This window comes from Cricetulus griseus, chromosome 2 (assembly GCF_003668045.3).
Source record: "Cricetulus griseus strain 17A/GY chromosome 2, alternate assembly CriGri-PICRH-1.0, whole genome shotgun sequence".
Taxonomy (NCBI): Eukaryota; Metazoa; Chordata; class Mammalia; order Rodentia; family Cricetidae; genus Cricetulus; species Cricetulus griseus.
In genome coordinates, this window is record NC_048595.1 from 390,033,421 (window position 1) to 390,058,185 (window position 24,765).

Genomic DNA, 24,765 nt, shown 5'->3' on the forward strand with positions numbered 1-24,765 from the left:
ATCTCTGCATTAACCCCTACCCACTGCAATAAACAGGTTCTCTATCAAGATGAGAAGCAGCACAAATCTGAGGGCATTCTTAGAAGGCACTTTGAAAACATGACCATTTAGCAAAGCAACATTAATAGGCTGCCCCTGGGCCTATGCCTTCCCCAGAGTCGATTTTGACTTTGTTTGCTATGTGAGGTGTGAATTCATTGCTGTGGAACATTCCTGAAATCAAGTTAAGAGAGTAGTTGTGCCCATATATAGACTTGCCATATTGTGCCCTTGAGTACTTACTGCCCATTAGGTTGGCATTGTACCATGCAAGATCTAGTTCTTGTAAAGACTATTTATGCCAGCTCCCAACAGGCAACACAGCATCTTCGAGCTCTGTGAGTGAGTTTTCTAATCAATTCAGTGTCTATTTCTCTATGTCCTACAACCAGTTTGTGGTGTCTTTAGTAATCAGGTCTAGCCATCTCATTATGGTACACAACCAAGAGCAATGGAATGTTTTCATCGTCTCTGGGGTTTCCTGAACCAGTAGCTTGTGGAGGTGATATCCTGTGCTGGCACTGAGATTTTTATATAATAATTACTGTCTTCTGGTAGCAGCATTGTCTGTTCAAACTTCTTTTACTTTTTTGTTGTTGTTTTTAGTTAGCTTACAAACTAGTGGGAGTTTTCGTACAGTCTTCATTTTGGTTGACCTATTCCCCACCCCATCCCCTTTCCCTCTCTTAGTTTAACCCTTTAGTTCCCAAAATCCCCGAACCTCATTTTTCACATCACATGTATACCATCCCCGCCCCCAAGTTTTGCTTTTTTTTTTTTTCCTTAACTTGGCTTGTTATGCCATCAGTTCCCATGTGGCTTCTTGTTGAACCCTTCATTTTGGTTAACCCTCCCATCCCCTCATTTCTCTGCCCCTATCATTCACTCCTCTGATTGTCTGTACCTTTTTGCTGCCACCCATCTCTATTTTTCATTTCACCAGTCTTCTAATCCCTATCTCTAAATGTACCCCAATGGCCTGTTTCTCAGCTTCCTGTCTTTTACATGTGCTCCAGGTTAAGCACACAAAGCAAAGGGTTTGAAGCTAGGACCCACATACATATAAGAGAGAACAAGAAGTAGCATTTGTCTTTTGGTACTTGGGTGACCTCAGTATAGTGTTTTCAAGTTCCATTACCTGCATATTTTATGAGTTTGCTTTTCTTTACAGTTGAGCAATGTTTCCTTGTGTATCTGTACCACATTTTTATTATCTACTTATGAGTAGATGGGCATCTAGGTTTATTCCAATTTTTTGTTGTTGTTGTTGTTTTGTTTTGTTTTCGTTTTTTCGAGACAGGGTTTCTCTGTGTAGCTTTGGAGCCTATCCTGGCACTCACTCTGGAGAGCAGGCTGGCCTCGAACTCACAGAGATCCGCCTGCCTCTGCCTCCCAAGTGCTGGAATTAAAGGCGAGCGCCACCAACGCCCAGCTAGTTTATTCCAATTTTTAACTGTTGTGAACAGAGCAAACAAGAGAGAAAAGTCCTTTAGGTTTATTCCCAGAAGTATATCTGGTATTTCTATTTCTATTTTTTTGTGGTTTTGTTTTGTTTTTCTTTTCCTGGGCTTTTTTTTTTTTTTTTTTAATAGACCTCTGCAGGTCAACTTATGAGATGGTTCCCATCAACATTTCTTACCATTTGTATTCTTGATGTTGGTGGCCATTCTGACTGGGGTGAGATAGGACCTTAGAGTTGTTTTCATCTGCATTTTCTTTATAATTAAGAATACTGTTCAGATGGTGGTGGCTCATGTCTTTAATTCCAGCACTTGGGAGGTAGAGGCAGGTGGATCTCCATGAGTTTGAGGCCAGTCTGGTCTAGGACAGTCAGAGCTCTTACACAGGGAAACAATGTCTTGAAAAAACAAAAACAAAACAAAAAAACAAAAGAGTAATGAAAGTGTTTACTAGTCATTTTGACTTCTTTTGAGAACTTTGTATTCATTTCACTAGCCCATTCTAATAATGCGTTGTTTTCTTTATGTTTAGGTTTTTGAGTCTTTGTATGTTCTAGACACTAAGCCTCTTTAATATTTACAGCTGGCAAAGACTTCTTTCCCCTTCTGTGGACTTCCTCTTCACCCCCTTGACAGTTTTTTTTGCTGTACGGAAGTGTTTCAGTTTCATGAGATCTTCTTTGTCCATTTTTGCCCTCATTTCCTGCACTACCTATTCAGAAAGTCTTTACCCATGCTTGTTTGTTACCATGTACTCCCTATTTTATCCTCTAGCACAGAGGTTCTCAACCTGTGGTTCATGACCCCTTTGGGAAGTCAAACGACCTTTTCACAGGGGTTGCCTGAGACCATCAGAAAACATGGATATTTGCATGACAGTTCCTAACAGTAGCAAAATTACATTTATGAAGTAGCAATGAAACTCATTTTATGGTTGGGGTTCACCACAATATGAGGAACTGCATTAAAAAGTGGCAGTGTTAGGAAGGTTGGGGACCACTGCTCTAGCAGTTTCAAGGTTTCAGATACTTTTTATCCTGTTAACTTTACTGAAAGTATCTGTCAACAATAATAAGAGTTTGGTGAAGGTGGAGAGGTGGCAGAGTGTTAAGAGCATTTACCCAAGTTGTGTCCCTTGAACCCACATGGTAGCTCCAAAGCATCTGTAGCTTTAGTTGATGCTCTTTTCTGGCCTCCTTGGGTACTGCACAGACACAGTGCTCATACAGACAAGCAGGCACATGGACATATGTAAGCTTATAGGGCATTTTATTGATGTAGGAGGGCCCAATTCATTTCAAGCAATATGACCCAAAGTGGATAGTTCTGAAGTCTAAAAAGGCAGAATGAGCACCCAGAAAAGTGGTCCTTCAAGGCTTCTGGTTTACTTTCTGCCTTGGTTTCCCTCAGTGCTTAACTGTATCAGAATTTGTAAGTCAAATAAACCTTATTCCTCCACCCAAAAGGAATAATAGTGGTGTTTATCACAGTCATTTAAAGCAAAGTACAATAGTCTTTTGAGTTTCATATACAGAATTATATAGCCTGAAAATAATGATAATTCAACCTTTTTTTCTATTTGTAGCCTTTATATCCTTTGCTCTACATGGAATAGTAGCCAACTCAGACACTCTTGCCTTGTTCCTGATCTTAATGGAACACTGAGTTTTTCTTCATTTAATGCCATGTGTCTGGCGATAGGTTTGTTTACACAGACTCTATCTCTACTATGTTAGAGGTATGGTCTTTCTGTAAAGTCACCAGGACTTTCATCAGGAAAGGATGCATTTAATGAGATGATCATGTCATTTGTATTAGAGTGTATTTATTTGATGAACAATGCTTAATTTACATAATTTGAACCATCCCCACATATGAATGAAGCCAGCTTGGTCATGATAAATAATCATTTTGATGTAATCTTAAGTTCAGTTTGCCAATATTTTGTTAAGAATTTTGTATCTGAGTTCATTAGGGAGATCAGTCTCTCTCTCTCTCTCTCTTTTTTTTTTTTTTTGTCCTTGGTTTTGGTATCAAGGTAACATTGTCTTCATAAAAACAGTTTGGAAAAGACTTCTCCCCTCCCTATTTTATGGGGTAATTTTAGTAGTATTACTGTTCTTATATAATTCTGAGGTGAGTGTATCTGGTCATGGGCCTTTATTAGTTGGGAGACTCCTATCTCGTTGCTGGTAATGGATCTGTTAGACCCCCGGAAAACCCAAGTATCCGGGGTCCCAGGCCACGACTACGGTCAACCCAATCACCAGGCGGTTCGAGAGCTTGCTGCAAACTGCACGAGGCTTTATTGTAATTTAACGAGCTAACCCCATGTTAGCTCTGGTCTTTCACCCACCCACCATGGTGGATGGCTAGCAAAAGACAGCTCGAACCCGCTGCATACAGATCTTGTAGGGCAGCGTAAGGGGAGTGTCTAGGGGTACGCACAGGTTCACGATTGATGTGCCTCCAGGCTTGGAGGGCTTGCCCTGTTTTGATTGGTCAACTGGTTGTTATGGCCCATAGGCCCTCCCAGGGTGGTTGCTATGCTTTGTGTATCATTGCTGTGTGCTTGTCCGTAAAGCACACCCAGGGTCGTAAAGCATAGCGCCACCAGCTGACTTCTGATTGGTTCCTTGTCACGAGGCAGGCATCTGACTTTCTAGTGTCTAGGACAAGGTCATAAAAGCACATGTTCAGCCGTTATGGCTGCCAAAAGGGAAGCTGGTCCCTCCAGATCCATTTCAGCTGTTTATTTCATCTTTAATTTTGGTATGTTGTGTACAACTAGAAATTTTCCCCTTTGAAGATTTTTCCAATTTAATAAATTAGGGTTTTTTTTAATTTTTATGTTTTAATTTTATGTGTATCAGTTTTTGTCTGAGTGTATGTGTATGTGGTGTCAGCAGAAGCCAGAAGTGGATGTTGGATCTCTTGGGATTGGATGACTAGGATTCTCATCTGTTAGCTCAGTCTTATCATAAATCTATATGTTTTATAAGACTTATCTTATTGGACGCCTTATTGGCGTCCCTCCTTGATCACATTGCTCCACTAGAGAAAGAACGGAGGGGGAAAAGGGGTCACTTCCTGTTTCCTCGCTTAGATATGAGTCTCCTTGCTATGTCACTTCCTGCCTGGATCACCACTTCTCTACTACATTTCCCAGAATCCTCTTTGACTCCTAGTCCCTTCTAACTTGCTGTCTCATTGGCCAAACAGTATTTTATTTAACAATAAGATTAACATACACAGTGCATTCCCCATTAGGTTTTACTTTCTTTCTCTTGTTGAATCTGGCAAAGTATTTGTTACTCTTTATTTTTTCATAGAACTAGCTCTTTATTTGAATCTTTCACTTTGTGTTTCATTAAATTCAGAAATTTAATGATTATTATTTTTTATTAAAGATTTTATTTATTATGTATACAACATTCTGCTTCCATGCATATCTGCACACCTGAAGAGGGCACCAGATCTCATAACAGATGGTTGTGAGCCACCATGTGGTTGCTGAGAATTGAGCTCAGGACCTCTGGAAGAGCAGTCAGTGGCTCTTAACCTCTGAGCCATCTCTCCAGCCCATTTATTTTTAAAAAGGAGTAAAACAAGAATTTTTATTAGTACCTATTTAATTATGTGAATTAATATCCATTATATTTTCATTCATATATGATTCTTTGATCATATTTATGCCCCATTACCATTATTGTTCTTCGTTAATCCTCCCTGTTGCTGTTTTTTTATTCTTTGAGAATTTCATACATTACAACATAGTATGATGGTATACACTTCCCATATTGAAGGCAGTCAACATCGCTGTTTGGGGTTAATCTGAATTACTATTCACTATTGGATTGTTTGTAACAGGACTGATCATTGTTGTATTGTCACATCCTTTCTAATGGTTTTGAGTAAAGGAGCAAGGTGTTTGTCTTGTGAGGGTGGAGTGTGTTCCCATGCCTTCTCTTACTATGCTCCTTTATGTGAGGAATTACCATAGGACAAAATCTTTTAGCTGTATCTTAGTCTGTATCTAGATATGCAGCAATCATATCTTCCAGCCTTCATACATAATGCTCATTATGTATCATGACATTATATATTTTCTTTTCTTAAAATTAAACAGCACTTCCTTTTATATAATCTTCTGCTAGCAACAACATCCAACATCTCAAAAATACTCCTATGTCTTTTAAGTAAATAACTAAGGACTTCCTCTGTTTTCAAGACGGGATCCATGGCACCCTTATTTATCGACCAGACAGAAGAACCAGAGTCAAACACAACAGATGGCACAGAATTGTATGAAGACAGCCAGATTAGCAGTCGTTCTAAAGCTATTGCATCAAAAACCAAAGAAATTGAGCAGGTAAGAATGTAGTCTTCCAGTAGACACAGTTCTTGGTTTATATCACTGTGTGAGTAAGTATTTGTGATGAATAAATAAACTGGTTTGTCTTTTCCTCTTGTAACTCAAATTCCATTGAATGTGTGTAGAGGTGAGAGGAACCCCCCCTTTTTTTTTTTTTCTGAGAGTTTTCCATAGTCTAGAACCAATGAAGTGTCGTACATTGGCACTTCAGCCAGAAAGACCTAGGATGCACCAGTCTCCATCTCCTTGCAATTCCTTTGTGTTTCGAAATTGGGTCTCATACTGTATCCCTGGCTGGTGTGGAACTGAGGCAGTCTTTGAACTCACTGCAGTCATGCTGCCTATTTCAGGGTTACTACTATGAGCTACTACATCAGCATTTTCTTTTCCTGAATTTAAATTCACCTGACACGTGTTTGTTTCCTTGTCTCTCTTTACCATAATAGAGACCTCACAAGAGCAGGGACTTTGTTCTGCTATGTGGTGTATCTCTCCCACTTACAGCAGTGAGTTATGTGATAGGGACTTTGTCCTGTTTATTGGTAAGTACATCTACCACTTAAGCAGTAAGTCTTGTGTGACAGACACATAAAAGTAGATTTTTGGTTGGATGATGGATAAAATCTTAACCCTGACAGTGATCTTTGAATGGTTCAAGATCAGAGCTTGTCTTATGTTACCACCTACCTTGCTTAGGCTTCATTCCTAACAGTGTTTGATCAAGGTGTATTTAAAAGGGTGAATGGTTTAATATTCTCTTTCTTCCTAAGTTGTAGCTCTCTGTGTCTTTAAGATTTATTAATTTTTGTTTTATGTGCTCTTATATATGAGTGTTTCGTCGAAATGTGTATCTATGTACCACATGTGTGCCTAGTGCCCTCCACGATCTAAAGAGGGGGCTAGAACCCTGTAACTGGAGTTACAAGCAGTTAAAGCCGCTATGTGGGTGCTAGGAATTGAAATCAGGTCCTCTGGGAAAACAGCTAATGCCCTTAACTATGCTAGCTCCTAAGATGTAGGTTTGCTGGTCTGTACCCCCCCGCCCAAGACAGGGTTTCTCTGTGTAGCCTTGGCTGTCCTGGAACTTGTAGACCAGGCTGGTCTTGAACTTACAGAGATCACCTGCATCTGCCTATTGAGTGCTGGGATTAAAGGTGTGCACTGGCACTGCCCAGCTGTAGCATTTTTAGGACAAGTTCTCTTAAGAATGTAACTGTAAGAAACACTTGATTGAAATCCTAAGTGTTTTGTATTGTCATATATGGATATTTTCACTGTTTCTTCACATTGTTATTCATAGTTGGTCTCTTTGATTGTGGGAAAGTAATCAGTAAGGTATACAAACTAGCTTGATGATACACTGGAAGTTGTTTAGCATGAAGCTAATCTTTATTGCTCTCTATGGAAACCTACATGTTTGAGCTGAAAGACTATTTAAGCTTCTATTAAATCACATGAAATAGCTGCTGCTAGAAAATGCTGAAACTATTGCAGAATGGCAAGTGCCCTAAAGACATAAGGGGGAGCCGGGTGTGGGTGTGGTGGTGCACTGTGGGTTGGGGGACAGAGTTAAGAGGATCTCTGAGTTCCAGGTCAGCAAGAGACTCTGTCAGAGAGAGGTTGAAGGGACAACCAGGGGAGAAGGAATAGGGGGAAAGAGATGAAGTGGAGATAAAGAAAGTAGAATTACATTTGGTGTTACTAGAGGAGTAAAATTGTTACTGAAAAAGTTTTAAAATAGCTGGGCATGGTGACAGGTACCTGTAATCCAAACTTGTGGGAAGTGGATGCAGGAGAAAAATAATTTGATAACCCTGAAGTGTACATTATGAGACCCTACCATGAAAAAGTCTCTGCTAGAGACTTTTCTTTCAAACCTGGACAAGAAGTAAGGCCAGAATCCCCCAAATTCAGGAAGCTTACATGATAATAGATGTATGTATAAAACTATTATTAAATATTTTTAAATAGAGGAAATAATTTTGGGGATTTTTTTTTCCAATTTTAAGTATTAAATATCAATGGATAGAAGGTCTGTAAAAACAAGAGGGTAGCTACATTGGTGTTCGGTAATACCTCTTTGTATTATTTTTTTCATGGACATGTGTTGTTTAAAATATTTTAAATGAACAGTAACAATTAGTTTTTGTGAATGAGTGTTTCGCCTTTATGTATATGTACCACATACCTACCTGGTGCCATCAGAGGCCAGAGAGGGCATCAGATCCCTAGAACTGGAGTTGGAGACAGTTGTGAGCCACCATGTAAGTACTAGAATCGAACCCATTTCCTCTGAAAGAACAGCCACTACTCTTAGCTGCTGAACCATCTCTTCAGCTCCCTTTGGGTTTTGAAACCCCATGTCTTCTTAACTGAGGCAACATTATAGTTTAATAAAAATTCCACTTCAGAATTTCATAGTGACTACCACGTAGCAGTTCCTTGAAGTTTAGCGGCAGGTAGGCACATGGGGTAGACTGTCACAGAATCACCTCAGTGTGGGGACATATAATTTTGATGTATTGTCACCTTGTCATCCCTGGGTATTTGAGAATTTTATTATCTTTAAGGGTGCTGGTGATTTTTTTTTAAATAAAAAATTCAGATTAGAATTAAATATGGTAGAGCGCTAGTATAACTTGTCTAAGAAATGTTGTATTGTAGAGATGAACGGTTTCAAACCATCCCCCCCCCCCTTTTTTTTTTCAGCATTCTGTGTTAGGTATGGTCTACCTTATTACCCCAGTACATTTTGCTTCCTCATGCTTTGGATCCTGTGCATTCTTTTTTCCCCTCAGGTATTCCGATTATCTGTAACCAAGGATTGTCCATCTTTCACGCTAAATTATTGGTCCACTTTCCTGGGTTCAGAGTTTAGAGCACAAGTTTTAGAATTTCTCCCAGCCTTTTGTTAATTCTGAAGAGATCTAGGTCTCAAGGTTATGTGGGATTCAGCCAGTCATGTTTTTAACTAAGAGATGTCCTACGAACTAACAATCATGTGGATTTTGAGGGGAGGAGGGTTGAGACAGGGTTTCTCTGTATCATCCCTGGCTGTCCTGTGTAACATGGGGTGGAAAAAAAAAAAAGACCCAGTGTCTGATATTGGGGTTCAAGATGAAGATCGGAGAATCAACACAGCTAGGCAATAGCTCTTACTTCTACCTCAGGTCAGAACAAAGGGGCGATCCTCAGACTGCTCCTGACTTCACTGCTCCTCTGATTCACTCAGACTCCTAAGTTCTCAGTGTGACTAGAGACTCCTGAGGCTACTATTGAAGACCAAGCTCCTATATTTTATACCTCTCTCTGGTACTGGGATTAAAGGAGTGAGCTCTGTTACTTTTAAACTGATTCAATCTCCTGTAGCCCTGGGTGATCTTGAACTCACAGAGATCCCTTTACCTCTTAATCCTGAGTCCTGGGATTAAAAGTGTTTGCCACCACTGTATAGTTTGTGTAGTTAACTAGTGTGGCTGGCTTTGCAAATTGATCTTGAGTGATTTTATTAGATCATAAACAGTCCGGGAACTTACTTTGTAGACCACAAACTCACAGAGATCTGCTTGCCTCTGCCTCCCAAGTTCTGGGATTAAAGGTGTGCACCCCTGTTGCCGCCACCATCACCACCACCACCTGCCATGGGTGACACCATTCAGCATAAGCACATTTTACATGCTTAACAGCAGGAATTTTTTGCTAAGTATTCAGATAAATCAGTCATAACCCAAACACCTAAGCTGTAGTTCTTCTGAACCTGAGAAAGCTGCTGCTGGTGCTCTATTTTTGAAGCTTCCTATGACTCAGTCCCATTTTACTCTGGACTTGCTTGCTGTAGAAAGGTCTATGGTGTTTTTGTCTTGGTAAATGTATTACATCTTCATATTTGTGTCCACCTGCAGTTGATGCCAGGGTGACAGGTACAGGAGTTCCCTTATGGCTTACTGTACAGTAAGAAGGAGAAACATTATCAAAAGGCCAGTTAATTTATACACCTTTACCATTGTCTTAATTCTATGCTGAAGTTCCTATATATAAGTGTAATATTTTCTAGGGTTGCATTGTTCCATTGTGTGTAATAGTAAATTTTTTGTATGTGACTTCCAAAGAGCAGGTTGGCTCATTTAAGCCATGTTAATTTGGTTAAAACATATTCAGTGGAACTCAAATTCTTTGGTACAAGATCAATTTATCAGAGTTGTGGCTCCTCTTACAGTGGCTGCCCGCAGCACCTGTTAACAGCCTGGTGATTCCCAGCACCTGTACCAGCTCCTAAGTTCATAAATAAAGGGTATGCAGATGGACAATTGTCTTAGAAATGTGAATGAGAGTTGTAGTCATGGAGCAGAGTCAGCTTTTAGTTTGTGGTAGATTAAAATGAAACTTTTCAAATAGAGGAAGCTCTATCTATTGTATGTGTAGGAGGGAAGCATTTAGCCTACCTCACATAATAGAAACATTCTCTGGTTTTCCTTGTTATCAGACAAATTAAGTTACAATGTTCTTAAAAGTAGAGTTTGCCCTCAGTATTATCTTGTCTAGCCATCAAGTCTACTCAGTTGTACTTTACAATCCATTACCAGCCACTTCTTCAGACTTTGCATATAGGTTTAGTGAAACACACTCCCAAGATTTGCCTCTGAAAAAAAATTGCATTTCTAAAATAATTAAAAATAATTTATTTTGGCCAAATCTTAAAATTTTTGAAATGTATAGTTTACCCGTTAAATCTCATTTGTGCTGTTCTTCAGGAACTTACTGCTGAAGTATTGAGGTAAAGTTTTCATTTCAGGAGAAGTAGCTGGGCCTGGGGATATAACATAGTTGGCAGTCATCTAGAATTCATGAGGCACTGGGTTTGATTGACTCAGCAAATTATAAACTTTGTGGTGGTGCTTACCTGCAATCTGAGCACTCGGGGGTAGAGGCAGGAGGCTCAAAGTTATCCTTTTCAGTCTGTCATGTTTGGGGGCCTGGAAGAGAAACAATTTACTTGATATGAGATAATTTGCCATATTGGAAGTAACATATTAAGTCTCTTAGCCTTTAACGTTTCAATAGTTATACATAGCATAAGTCCATAATAAGCTTAATGAAATTTTTAGTAAAATATAGCAGTATACATTCCAAACATTGATAAGAACCATGCTTTAATGGGGTACAAGGTACTAGGAGTCCAAGTCGTACCTTATTCTTGGGGATGCCGCCCTAAGAGAATGCAGAAAAAGCTGTTTCGGTGAGTGTTCCAGTAGGATCAGGCCAAGCAAGCGCACTGCTGTTATTATTATTCTCTGGTGGTGTAAATTACTCCCCCTGCCATTCATTTCTGTTTAAGTCAGCGGTTTGATTTGTTGCTAAATAAAACATTGAGGACATTCATAAAGCACAATCTAGTTGCCACTGCTTTCCGGGCCCCTTTCCACATTTGTAAGTACTGGTTCTGTAGCAGGATTGACAAGCCGTCTCTGAAAGCCCTACTGCTTGTGCCAGTGTTAAGTAATTCTTGCCTGTTTCTTTGTAGCTCTGAGGTGATGATTACTTTTGGATTTATTCTTGGGATTATTTTGTAGCTAACACTCACCTGTGTCCGTGCTTGGACCCCCTTGCCTTTGTGCCTTCTGCTCTTTCCTTTCTGTGGAGCCTAGGAGTGCCTTAGCCTTCTACCATTCCTGGCTTGCTCTTTTATTTCCCACCTTGTTTTCTCTATGTCCTCTTTTTTTTTTTTTCCTCCTCTAATTTATAATTTTTCAAAATGTAAAGATTTAGTATGGAATACTTTGTTTGTTCTGGGTAACTCTGATCTTGTTTTCATCTTTTATGTTTGGCTTTCTCTTTATCTCTGTTCTTTATTTCAATAAAAACTATAACATTGCTATAACCACTGAGAGATGGCTCAGTGGTTAAGAGCACTGTCTGCTCTTCCAAAGGACCTGGGTTCAATTCCCAGTACCCGCATGGCAGTTCACAACTGTCCATAACTACTATTCCAGAGGATCTGACACCCTTACACAGACATACAAACAGGCAAGACACCAATGTACATAAAATACAAATAAATAATTTTCAAAGAAATGATTTCTTCCTTATAATTTTCTGCTCTCTTTTCCCTTCTTAAAAATAAACTATTCCCTTATTTGTCTTCTTTAGGTGCTGTCTAATTTTTCAGGATGTAATAATCGTATATAACATCTTGCTGCTAACTTCTCTTGGCAGTTGTTTAATGTGTGTCTTTTGTGCTTTTAAATAGCAAACTTGACTCTCATGTGTTCTCTACACTCAATTCAATGTGAGTCCATTGGTATTTTATGGAAGACCTTTGTAAAATTACACTAAAAATTGTGATTCTGTTTAAAGGTAACTTAGTCATATATCAAATATGTGCAGAGGTGGGGGAGCTGATTGTTTTCAGGTCTGCCATATCTGTCTGTCTGTAGGTATCAGGACAGTCTGTGAAATTATCCAGGCCCTGGGCATCAAATTCAGGTTATTGGGTCCAGTGGCAGGTGCCTTCATCTGCTGAGCCACCTCTCTGGCCCCTTTTTCTTGTTGATGTGTTTTTGGGTTTTGTTTTGTTTTCTCCCCTAATCTTATTCTTTTGTGGATATTTTGTTGTTTGTTTTTGTTTTTTTTTCTTGGAAAGTTTTTAAAACATGCCTAACATGGTATGTCAGGGATATTGATTGGTTCCAGGGTCCCAGAACCCTTAAGTGCTTGAGCCCTGGGTAGAAACACAAAAAATTCAGTGTTTGCATGTAATCTATACATAGCCCCATAAATTTATTCTTGACAATATTGTTTTTCAATGTGGCTTTGGCCAGGAACTGAACCCAGGTCCTCTTCACGGGCTACAAGTCATCTCTTCAGCTTCTCATAATTAAATAAAATATAACTGAAACAAAAAAAGAAAAACCCTCGATGTATGGATTAAACAGTACATCAGAGACAGATTTAAAGAGCCAGTCCTAACCAAGACAACCTGTGATTTAAGATTTTTTAATTTTGGGGTGTTTCTCAATGGTAGAATGTTTGCCCAGCCTGGACGAACCCTAAGTTTCATCCCAAATGTGCCCCACTTCTACCACAAATAAGAAAGCAACAGCAAAACGGTGGAATTCCCCTGTGACCCCCAGCACCTGGGATGCTGAGGTAAGGACATCAGCTCAGGCCAGAAAATAGTTTGTATTTAAAAATTCAAGTTCATGTGGATTTCCAGGGGAAATGGCATGTCCTCACTAGAACAACTCAGAACGCCAGAAGGCTCTGTGTGTCTACATTTTACTAAAGGGTCCAGCAGGAAGAAGTGTTCTGATTCCCAAGTTAGTATAGACTCCTCAAGATGAAAGGCATAGTTGACAAGGATTAGATGGGAAACAGAACAGTGTGAGTATAGAGTGCATTTACTGAAACTTGTTGGTTATAAAAATAGAGTAAATACCCCATGGTGGTTACATAATGAATGTGTGGTTTGGAGGTGAACTTTTGAACAATTTGAATGCTAAAGGAGGAACATACTTTCTAAATTCTATTGATGGACAGAATAGCTTATCGATGGGTTTTTAGCATGGCCATATTGTGATCAGTGTATACTGATTGCTATAGAGACATGTTTGGTTCCTTTTCGTGCAGAGTGCCTGGATTAGACTGGAGCAGTGTGGAGGAATGTTTCTATGTAAGGGTTAGGAGGGAAACTGAAGATAACAGTAATTGCTGAAGTAAGAGAGGCTGTTTAAAACTTTAGAGCAACCCTTTCCTGAGACCAAGAGTGAAGGAGAGCAGAGCGGGGAAGAAGATAAGTCTGGAAAGAAGCAATTCTGCTAAGAGCAGAGGGAAACGAGATAGGAAGGAGGGGTGTCCTATCGGCATCTGAAGTTCCTGAATTGGGCGTGGGAAGAAGGCCTGAGAATATTCTGTGTGTTCTGTACTGATAGAGAAGTCACCAGAGAGATCTAAGCAGTTCTCAGGGGTTTGAATAATTGCAGTTTTGGACTTCTTCCAACAATTCATAGCACCCTGGGAGTAAGGGTAAACAGGGTAAGTCAAACTGTTTAACAAGTTGTAAGCCTTTGACCAAGTGAAAATATTCTGCATGGTACCAAGTTGGCAAAAATGCTTAGTGACTTTTCGAAGGTGATGATTTCATTAGAGAGAGTTACAAAGTGTTTAACCTTTAACTATATGATCAGGTTCTTGAGCTACTAAATGTTTCATAGTTTAGAATTAAAGACACAAGTGATAAAATAAATTTACACCTGTAACTCAGCCCTAGACATTGATCATAAGGCATTCAACGAATGGGAGAAAACATCCTCACCTCATGTTAATTTTTTACCCCCGAGGCAGGTAGCTGGCCTGCCTTCTGAGTGCTGGGATTAAAGGTGTGTGCCACCATCGCCCAGCTCACGTTAAATATTTTAAGAAGGAAATGGCCAATAATATTTGTGTGAGAAGCCAAAAAGAAAAATTCTAGACAGAAATATGCATCAGGCAAGCCATCCCAAAGGGAAAGAAAACATTAACTTCTTAAAAAGTTAACACCAACAAACTCACATTTACTATTATTGTTGTCTTAGTCATCACCATCACCACCATCATCATTATTATAGTCTGTAAGATGGGGAGAAATGAGTGCCCCTGTTGGTATCAGAGAATAACTCTTTGAGTCAGGTCTCTATTTCTTCCATCTTCACATGGATTCTGGGGATCAAACTCCAAATGGAGTCCAAATAGATCAAAGACCTCAACATTAATCCAGCCACACTGAACCTTCTAGAGGAGAAAGTGGGAGATACCCTTGAACAAATTGGTACAGGAGACCGCTTCCTGAACATAACACCAGTAGCACAGACATTGAGACCTACAATTAATAAATGGGACCTCCTGAAACTTCTGTAAGAAGAAGCTTCTGTAAGGCAAAGGGTACAGTCAGTAAGACAAAACGACAGCCCACAGAATGGGAAAAGTTCTTCACCAACCCCACATCTGACAGAAGGCTAATATCTAAAATATACAATGAACTCAAGAAGCTAGCCTCCAAAAGACCAAACAATGAAATTATAAAGTGGGGTGCGGAACTAAATAGAGAATTCTCAACAGAGGAATCTAAAATGGCTGAAAGATACTTAAGAAGTGCTCAAAATCCTTAGCCATCAGGGAAATGCAAAAAGCAACTCTGAGATACCATCTTACACCAGCCAGAATGGCTAAAATCAAAACCACCTATGGCAGTCTATGCTGGAGATGATGTGGAGAAAAAAGAACACTCCTCCCTTCATTGCTGGTGGGAATGCAAACTTGTAAGACCACTTTGGAAATCAGTATGGCAGTTTCTCAGGAAAATGGGAATCAGTCTGCCTCAAGATCCAGCAATTCCTCTCTTGGGCATATACCCAAAGAATGTACATTCATACAACAAGGACATATATTCAGCTGTGTTCATAGCAGCATTGTTTGTACTGTCTGTTCTTTGAGTGCCATGAGGTGGATATTACTTGTTCAGATTACCCTTCCCTCCTTTTAAGAGATCTAGCAGATTATGCCTTTCACTGAAATGGTCCATTTCGTCTAATTTGTGGGATGAGAGTTTCTACTACCCCTTTATTTTCTAGTGACTGTTCTTCGAATCAAGTCATTTCTGTCTTCTTTGTTTTCCAAAGGTGGTTACTGTGGTAGCTTGAGGCTGAGGTTCCATGCTCAGCACCACACAAACAGGGCATAGTGATATATGAGGACATGGAGGTAGGAGGATCATTTCAAGCTCATTCTCAACTGCATAGCAGTTTAGACATTAGCCTATGTTAAAGAAGACACTGTTTCAACATTAAAACTCAAGCCAACTTTTGGTTACACTGACTCTTCTCCCTTATTTGTCTTGTGTACATGCAACAGGAGCAAGAGCTTGGTGCTAGGTATCTACCTTAATTGCTCCCCACTTGATTTCTTTAAAAACATTTTAAAAGAATTATTTTTATTGCATGTATATGGGTAGTGGGGTATGTGCTCATGAGTACAGGTACCTTCAAAGGCAAGAATTGAGCAGCAAACACGCTTAATTAGTTGTTGAATGCCTCCTGCAACTCACTAATTCAGCTGAACTGGCTGTTGTGTAAGGTTCAGGGATCCTCCTGTCTCTGTCTCACTGGTTCTGGGATGCACGGAGTCTGATTTCAGACCCTCCTGCTTGTGCTTCTGTAACATGGACATTTCCCTAACCCTTATTTCCTATTTTTAATTTTACTTTTATGTTATAGTTTTTAATTTTTCTTATAGTTACTTTGAATTTTATTTCTTTTTCTATTGTCATAAACTACTGATTTTTTCCTAATTTTCTAAATACAGTTCTTGTTGTCCTTTGCAATTTTTGGTTTTTTGAGACAGGGTTTCTCTGTGTAGCTTCAGAGCCTGTCTTGGTATGAGCTATAGACCAGGCTGGCCTCAAATGTACATAGATCCACCTCCCTCTGCCTCTGGATGTTGGGATTAAAGATGTGTACCACCATGGCCATACAGACCTTTGAAAATTTTGTTGAGAATGTTTTAACATTTCCCTTGAGACTTTGACCCATGTATTATTTGTAACTATGTTACTGGGCAGGAGGTTTAAGTCAGTGGTAGGTAGAGGCCAAACAGGTAAGAACCTGGGTTCTGTCCTTAGTCTTTCAAGAAAACAAACAGAAAACTTACTGTTTGACACAGTTCATAGTTGCCTAGAAGTATGTTGTTAATCTCCACTAATACTTGGGGTTTTCACAACTGCCTTCTGTTGATTCCTATCTTAAGAAGCCAATGCTTCGAACTCCTTTTCTGCCTTACCTACTCATCTAAATGTGCTGAATATTAATTATCTCTGTTTGCCTCTGTTATGAGGATGTGACCTTTTGAAGCAGGACACAGTATTTTAAGCAAATGAGTTTGGTTGAAGGATATGATATGAAATGAGGCAGCAGCAGCAGAGGAAATAGTCTTGTTGGATAATGCAGTAATTGTGCCCCTCCCCGAGTCTTCCTAACTCGGAATGCATGTGCTAACCACACCTTATATTGCCTTTATTTTGTGTGCCCTTCCCCCACAGAACAGCAAGTAAAAGTACTGTTCTTTACAGGAGTTTCCTACCCTACTAAGCTGCTGTGTCTGTTCATTTACTCACTGCATTACTGTTGATTATGCGTGCTCAACAAGCACTCTACCAACTGTGCAACCTGTCCAGCCCTGACAAGCAAACTTAAATAGAGCAAAGTTGCCATTGAGTTTGCTTTACCAAGATATCCTTTATGTTCAACTGAAAATCTTTATTTGATCTGAAAGCATAATTAGTAACCAGAATTTATTACTGGAAGTCCTGTGTGAGAATTTGGTTGTTAACACTGCTGTTATGATAAAGACTGAAACAGCTTTGGATGGTGTTTTCATTCCACTGAGAGAAGTAGCTCTCTGTGCAGTGTGTATGAGCCCCACCCGGACACTGACCTGCTTCCTACTTTGATGAGGTCCAAGCACAACAACAGCAATAGTCTTCCTGTGTGGCCTGCAGCGATCAGACCTGCAGGTTATTGATGCGTTTCCATCTAGGGACCATAAGCAAACAAGCTCTGATACAGAGAGCTACACCCTTCCTGCCGGGGATTGGATTTACTGTGGAACAGATTTCGGAAATAGGTTCCTGACAGTTTCAAGTTGTGTTTATAAAATGTTACAGGGTGAGGTCTTCCTTTAACTAAATCTCTTTCCTATCTGATGTCAACCTAGGGCATTTTAAACAGTCTTTTAGAGAAATTCCCTCAAGTCGAGAATTATGTTGCTTCCAATCGTTTTGTTATTCCTGTTCAAAAAAATATACATTTTTGTTTTCCAGGGAATAATTCAAAAAGGACTTAAAACATATACTATGCAAAACTTGTTTCTTGTGACAGGAGGTCATGGTTTCAGTCTTAGAATTTCAGAATGCTTTTTTCATACTAAGAAATGTGGAACAATTGTGTTCTGTAGTGGAGTCTAGGTAGGAAGCACACTATGCAGGTTTCTTCAGTATGGCATTATTTTCGTCTGTTATTTTTTTTTAAACAGCCAGTAAAATGTAGGCCACCCACAAAGCAGTCTGCTGAGGCCTGTGGTTGGCGTTAGAGTACTGTTGTGTAAGCTCTGTGTTTGCTGGGATTCGCCTCCACACAACTCTAGCATCGTGACTCCTTTCCTACAGTACTGTATTGGCTTGACTTTGGGGATCATGTGAGGTGAGATCAGTCGTAATGTGCCTCTTGCCACAATACTACATGTGATGTATGTGGCTAATACACTGTTTCTGGTGGGTTTGTAAGACAATAATACCAGTTACATTTCTAGGAAGCCTCAGGATAAACTGGAATAAATGTTGAGTTGAACGTGATAGGTTATATACAGACTTTATCATGTTAGAAAAGTATGTGTGTTTTTATTTTATTGCTAACAAGGCTACTAGGAGTCATTGGTGTGCCTGCGCACATTCATGAAGTCAATGTTCGTTCTCTCCTACTATGTAGGCTCAAACTCAGGTCCTCAGGCTTGGCAGCAAAGCTCCTTTACCCATTGAGCCATCTTGCTGGCTCATAGATAAAGATTTTATATATTCTGTGTCATTTTAAAAGTTCTTTTCAATTTCCTTGGACCTGGTAAATCCTTTCCTTTCCTTCTCTTTTCCTTCCCCCCTTCATCTTTCTGCCTGCCTCCCTTCCACTCCCTCCTTTTTTTTTTTTTTTTTTTTTTAGTATATATATATGATGGCAATATGTTATGCATCAATAGCAGCAACAGCTTTTCCAGGTTCTGTAGTCCTTTGAACAAAATTGTAGAGACATCCAGCACACTCCATTTTTAAAAAAACAAAAAACAAACAAAAACAACAACAAAAAAGTAAAAAACAAAATCCCAGAAGACAGCACAGTTCTGTTACTCTTGTGGTACTTGGCACCATTTTTTTTTTTTTTTTAATTAGTTTCTCAGTCATCATCTGGGAGGAAACCATTCTGAGCAACATCATTAAAAACAGCTCTGATAAAGCATGGTCACTACTGTGTATCATAAAGCAGGTCCACATATGAGTGAGTACATATCATGTTTGTCTTTTTGTGATTGGGTTACCTCACTCAGGATGGTTTCTTAGAGTTCCATCCATTTTCCTGAACATTTCAAGATTCCATTGTTTTTTTCTGCTGAGTAGTACTCCATTGTGTAAATGTACCACAATTTCTCTATCCATTCTTCGGTTGAGGGGCATCTAGGCTGCTTCCAGTTTCTAGCTGTTACAAATAATGCTGCTATGAACATGGTTGAACATATGTCCTTGTTATATGAATGTGCTTCTTTTGGGTATATGCCTAGGAGTGGAATTGCTGGATCTTGTGGTAGACTCATTCCCATTTTCTTGAGGAGTCGCCATACTGATTTCCACAGTGGCTGTACAAGTTGGCATTCCCACCAGCAGTGGAGGATTGTTCCTCTTTCTCCGCATCCTCTCCAGCATAAACTGTCATTGGTATTTTCGATTTTAGCCATTCTGACAGGAGTAAGATGGTGTCTCAAAGTTGTTTTGATTTGCATTTCCATGATGACTAAGGATTTTTGTTTTTGTCATACAGGTTTTACTATGTGTCTCTGCTAAACCTATAATGTAACTCAGGTTTGTGACATGAAATAATAAATGATCTAAAGATCGATATTAGGGTTCAAAACTTAAAGCAGATTATCAGAAAAGCAAAACAGCTGGCCACTAGCTCTTACCTCAAGCTGAGGCTGAAAGGGCTGATCATGAACTCTTCACCAAGCCTCAAACTGTAACCACCTCAGCATGGCTGGAGAATGAAGGCTCCTATCTTCAGTGTGGGTGGAGAATGAATGCCTCTCTGAGACCTTGCTTCTGTTTTATACATTTCCCTAATAATGTTGGGACTAAAGGTGTGAGCTATAATTCTCTTTTAGACTGATTGACTCTTGTGTAGATCTGGGTGGCCTTGGACTCAAAGAAATTCACTTACTCTTGATCTTGAGTTTTAGGATTAAAGGTGTGTACCACCACCTCCTAGTTTCTGGCTGCTGGGATGTAAGGTTTATGCCTGGCTTCTGTGGCTTGTGACTGACTTTGCTTTTCTGAATCCTCAGTTGGCCTAAACCTAATAGCATGGTCCTACTACCACATCTTTTGTGAATTAATTTCAATATAATGGTAATGCATTTAGTATAATTTAGCAACGAAATTCAACATGAATCCTTAAATAGCTGTTTGTAAGCAATCAAAATATATTCCAGAGATTTCACAACCATGGCCCCCACAAACTAGTAGTGACCAGCTGGCACAGTGGCTCAGTGGGTAGAGGTGCTGGCCTCACAGCCTGATGCCCTGAGTTCAGTTCTGTAAAGGTGGTCCTTTCACTTCCACACTCAGTGTGTATACATATTCACTTAAAAAAAAAAAAAAAAAAAACCCTGTGGTAAAGCTCATCTGCATTTCTAATCTATGATTTCTCAATGAATAAAATCAGTTTTTGAAGAGTGGTGATAAGTTATTGTACATTAGAAAAATAAAGTGTAGCCAGGCGGTGGTAGTGCACACTTTTAATGCCAGCACTTAGAAGTCAGAGGCTTGGCAGCCTTGGTCCTTCCTTCCTTCCTTCCTTCCTTCCTTCCTTCCTTCCTTCCTTCCTTCCTTCCTTCCTTCCTTCCTTCCTTTCTCCCTCCCTCCCTCCCTCCCTCCCTTCCTCCCTTTCTTCCTTTCTTCCTCTCAACCTCCCCCTCCCCCTTTCCTCCTTTTTCTGAGAAAGGGTATCACTATATATAGCCTGGCTGACCTGGAATTTGCTATGTAAACCTGACTGGCCTCCAACTCAGAGATTCCTCTGCATCTGCTGGGATTAAAGGTGTGGCCACCACTTCTGTCTAGCCTTTTCCTTCGTAACAAATGGGTGAGTGATTTGTTTGCCTTGCTTTTGTTCTTACCTCCTTTATCCTCTGGTCCAACACCCTGTAGATAGGCTGCATTGCTCCAGATGCCTTTTATGCTTCTACTCTAAGTGATGGGTGTCTGTCCTTAATCTTTTGTGAACAGATAGATATCCAAGACAGATTCCAGCAGTGGTTGTGTCTGTATTGTGGAGGTTCAGCCAAGTTACTATGTCTCCTTTCTAGATTTCAGCATCTTAGACTTCTGCCGATCACTCAGCCAAGTATTTGAATAAGTAATTAATTAATGAAATACTAACCAAAATATATTTCACCATTCTAGGTTTACCGACAAGACTGTGAAACTTTCGGGATGGTGGTGAAGATGCTGATTGAAAAAGACCCTTCATTAGAAAAATCTATACAGTTTGCATTGAGGCAGAATTTACACGAAATAGGTGAGCGATGTGTTGAAGAACTCAAACATTTCATTACTGAGTATGATAATTCTACTCAAGATTTTGGAGACCCTTTTTAGAAGAATTAGTGCCCAGGTCAAAAAAAATTTTTAAAGCTTCTAGATTTTTTCGCCTTGGATTGTTTAAATCCTTACTATTTTGTGATGAAGAGAAATACTTTATGATAGCTGACCACATTTCTAGTATCAAATAAACATCTGCAATAGCTTTTAAAGTATCTCAATTAGAATGGTTTCCCTGTGTGTAGAATATTCTAATCGATCTTCATACACCTCCTCCTTCCCCCAAAATAATGTTCAATTAATTTTTTAGTGTTTGAAAAACCAGTTCTGGAGAGCAGTTTTCATGTTCAATAGTCTTCCATGGTGTGTTGGTCTCAAGAGTATAATTTGTAGTTAGAGATCATTCCAGGTTGCATCTCATGGCACTATTAGCATTTTGTGTTGAGTATGATTGCTGCTTGCTTTATCTTCAGCTTTGTAACTTTTGGTGACATCAAAATAAGCTGTGTTAATGAAATTAGAACTTTGCTATCTTACAATATTTACTTTGAGAATAATTCTTATTTAGCATTACAAAGAAGCACTTAAATCTCTAAAGGACACATTAGAACAAAACCTTCTCAAGTCAGCGAACTTCGTGGGTCTCTCCTATGAGGTGAAAGTCCTGACTGCTCTCTCTGAACAACATGATAGATAAGACTGATAGGAGGGGTAATCTGAGATTTGTTTTAAGTTATTTCTCAGAAACTCTTCTGGTGACTACTAAAAAATTAGACTATTCAAGAACCTGAAGTTTTGTTTAGGCTCGTTCTTTATCAAAGAGGAACCTGACAAGGAGCTTGTACTTTCGATTAAACAACGGATTTCTCTGCTAGTTTCCATGATCTCAATTCTGTAGACTGAGAGAATCTCCCTCTTCACAAGTATTATCATAGAAACAAGGCAGAAAACAGCAAGGCCAGCACAGCTCCGCTCACCTTGTGAGTGAGCCAGTGAATAAGTGAAGAGGCAGTAACGACATCCCACTCATTTCCTGGTCCTTTCCAGCAATGCACTGAGCCAAAACACATAATTTGTGACATTAGGTACCTTTAAAAAAAAAAAATCATGATTTTAATTACTGCCCTATTTCATTATCTACTTTTTTTTGTTTGTTTGTTTTGAGTCAGGATTTTATAGTGTAGCCCTGGCTAGCCTGAATATCTCTATATAGACCAGCATTAAGCACATGTGCCACCATGCTCAGTATCTTTTTTTTTTTTTTTTTTTTTCCCATTTTCATTCATTTCTGTTCTTTTACCTTTTTTATTTGAGATAGGGTCTTACTGTGTATCCTGGGCTGGCTTCAAACTTTCCTACCCTGGCCTTTAACTTTTGTTTTTCCTGCTTCATCTTCCCTGATTTCTCCGAGTTTCAGGTGTGAGCCACCATACTCCATTGTGGCCTCCACTGATGCTGTCTACACAGATTCCCCCAAAGTACATACAGATTATATTAAATGTAGAAATAGCAGTATGAATAATTTTAATGAGCCCTGCAATGGATTGTGATGTTATATATTATGCCATTTTGAAAATTAAACTCTAATTGAGGACATTTATTTTTTTTTTCACATTTCCTAAGTGGGAACACTTGGAGCTATTTTTGGCATTGAGATTCTGTACATACCTTTTATAAACATATGCCTCCTCAGTGGATGCAGTAACTGAACTGCTGGTTCCTTGAGAAAGACAGAAAGTACTGATGCTAGTTTTCCTTTTTCCCTACCACTAGTTTCCAGCTCTTTTAATCAAGTTGTCAGCAAGCATAACTATAAAATTTGAGAAGCTACCAAGGCAATGAATTGTTCATTCGGTAGAAATTCATAAAAACAGAATCTTACTAATAGTACTAAATGTAGGTCCAACCAATAATCTCCTTCCCTCAGATTACATTCAGCATTTGAAGCTATTTCTAGCTGGCCGTCAGCATTATTCTGTAGACTTGTCAGTGTTAAATGCTTTGTTTATTTTTGTTTTTTAAAATGCCTTTAAAGTCTAAGGCACATACATTCATATGTGTACTAGGATATTTTGTAAAAACATTTTGTAAAATGTTTTTGATTAGACAGATGTTTGTAAATTATCCATTGTTTTTGAGTATGCCTAATTTGCGTGATACCATTTTCATTGTCTTACTGTAAAGCCTTGATGATCAACATGGGGGAGGCAGATACTGTAAAGGTTTTGTAAACTTTAAAAATGCAAAATAAAGCAACCAATACTAAATAATTAACTTGTCTTCTCTCATTTTTCCGGTGCATATTATGACTAGAGAGTAAACTTTGGTACTCTCTGCCTACATGGTAACTTTACTATTCAGTTCACCCTTCAACAGCTGGCTAGAAGAGGAAAACTGAGGCACAATGAACTTCGATGAGTTTACGGAGCTTTCATCAAAGCATTGGAGCAGTCCTGATAGTGCCTGGCATAGTAATGCATGGGAACTAGGTGATTGTGAATCTGATTTTCAAAGAACTGCAAGATTGAAAGTCCTTCATCAGAGCTGTCACTCTGCAGAGCAAGAACCTTGCTATTTTTGTCACTCTTGTTCTGAGCACAGCTGGGGATGTTGCCAACTTAAAGGTGTCTTCACCTTTGAGTGACACATGACTCTAGTGTCTTACAGAAATAGAATTTATTCAGACTGAAAAGTATCAGAAATTCAGAGAAAGGGAATGCAATAGTGAAAGGTTGGTATGCCCCTGTGTGGCCGTAATCAGTTTTCACTGCTGTGACAAGTACCTGACAGAAAGGGGGGGGGTTGGTTTATTTTATATCATGGTTTCAAGTGTGTGAGTCCAATGTCACTGGGTGTCACTGTTTCTAGATCTGTGGTAAGGCATGACTTTACGGTGGGTTTGTTGGGAACTTGGAGCAGAGCAAGTTGCTCACCCTGTGGCAACCAGGAAGCATGGGGTATGGATGTGGGATGTCTACACTTGTGGGCCTCTTCCTTCTTCCTGAGCCTCTTCCCCCTAAGTGTCTTCCCCCTTAATGTTTCATAGAAATCCAGAAATGTGCTTTTTAGAATAACCCTCTAGGTGTGTCTCAGTCCTGTGAAATTTATGGTGGGTGATGAGTGACTTCATACACAATGAAGAGTAGAGGAAACGAGCTGAAGACAGAATGTCAAAGTCTGGCTGTGTGTGCAAGCACAGGGGGCAAAAAAAACTGACGGTGATGGGGAGACCTTGAAAATCTCCCCTGCTGAGGGCGTTAGGTCATGTGCACCTGTTAAACCATTTTCCAAATCTCTGGATAAAGTGGTGACCCTGGCCCACCAAGAACAGGAAAGGTCTGTTCCTCTCCACCCTTTCCCTACTCTGCTTGTCTAAAGATTGGAAGATATCTGCTGCAGCAGACTTTCTTTACATAGATTAGCTTGTATTAATTGTACATAGTAAGTTTCATTATTTTTCTCATATGTATGTATGTATGTATGTATGTATGTATATATGATATATT

At 39.4% G+C, this 24,765-nt stretch overlaps 1 protein-coding gene across 14 annotated transcripts in view; it reads left to right on the forward strand.

Annotated features, from left to right (window-relative positions):
* Positions 1-23,529, forward strand: part of Pphln1 (periphilin 1) — an 80,381-nt gene extending 56,852 nt beyond the window's left edge. For all 14 annotated transcript variants that reach the window (XM_027396348.2, XM_027396356.2, XM_027396362.2 and 11 more), the window contains 2 exons: positions 5,731-5,871; positions 21,122-23,529. In XM_027396348.2, the coding sequence (XP_027252149.1) occupies positions 5,731-5,871; positions 21,122-21,316 (336 nt within the window). In that variant the 3' untranslated portion in view covers positions 21,317-23,529. The remainder of the gene's footprint in view (positions 1-5,730; positions 5,872-21,121) is intronic.
* The last annotated feature ends 1,236 nt before the right edge of the window (positions 23,530-24,765 follow it).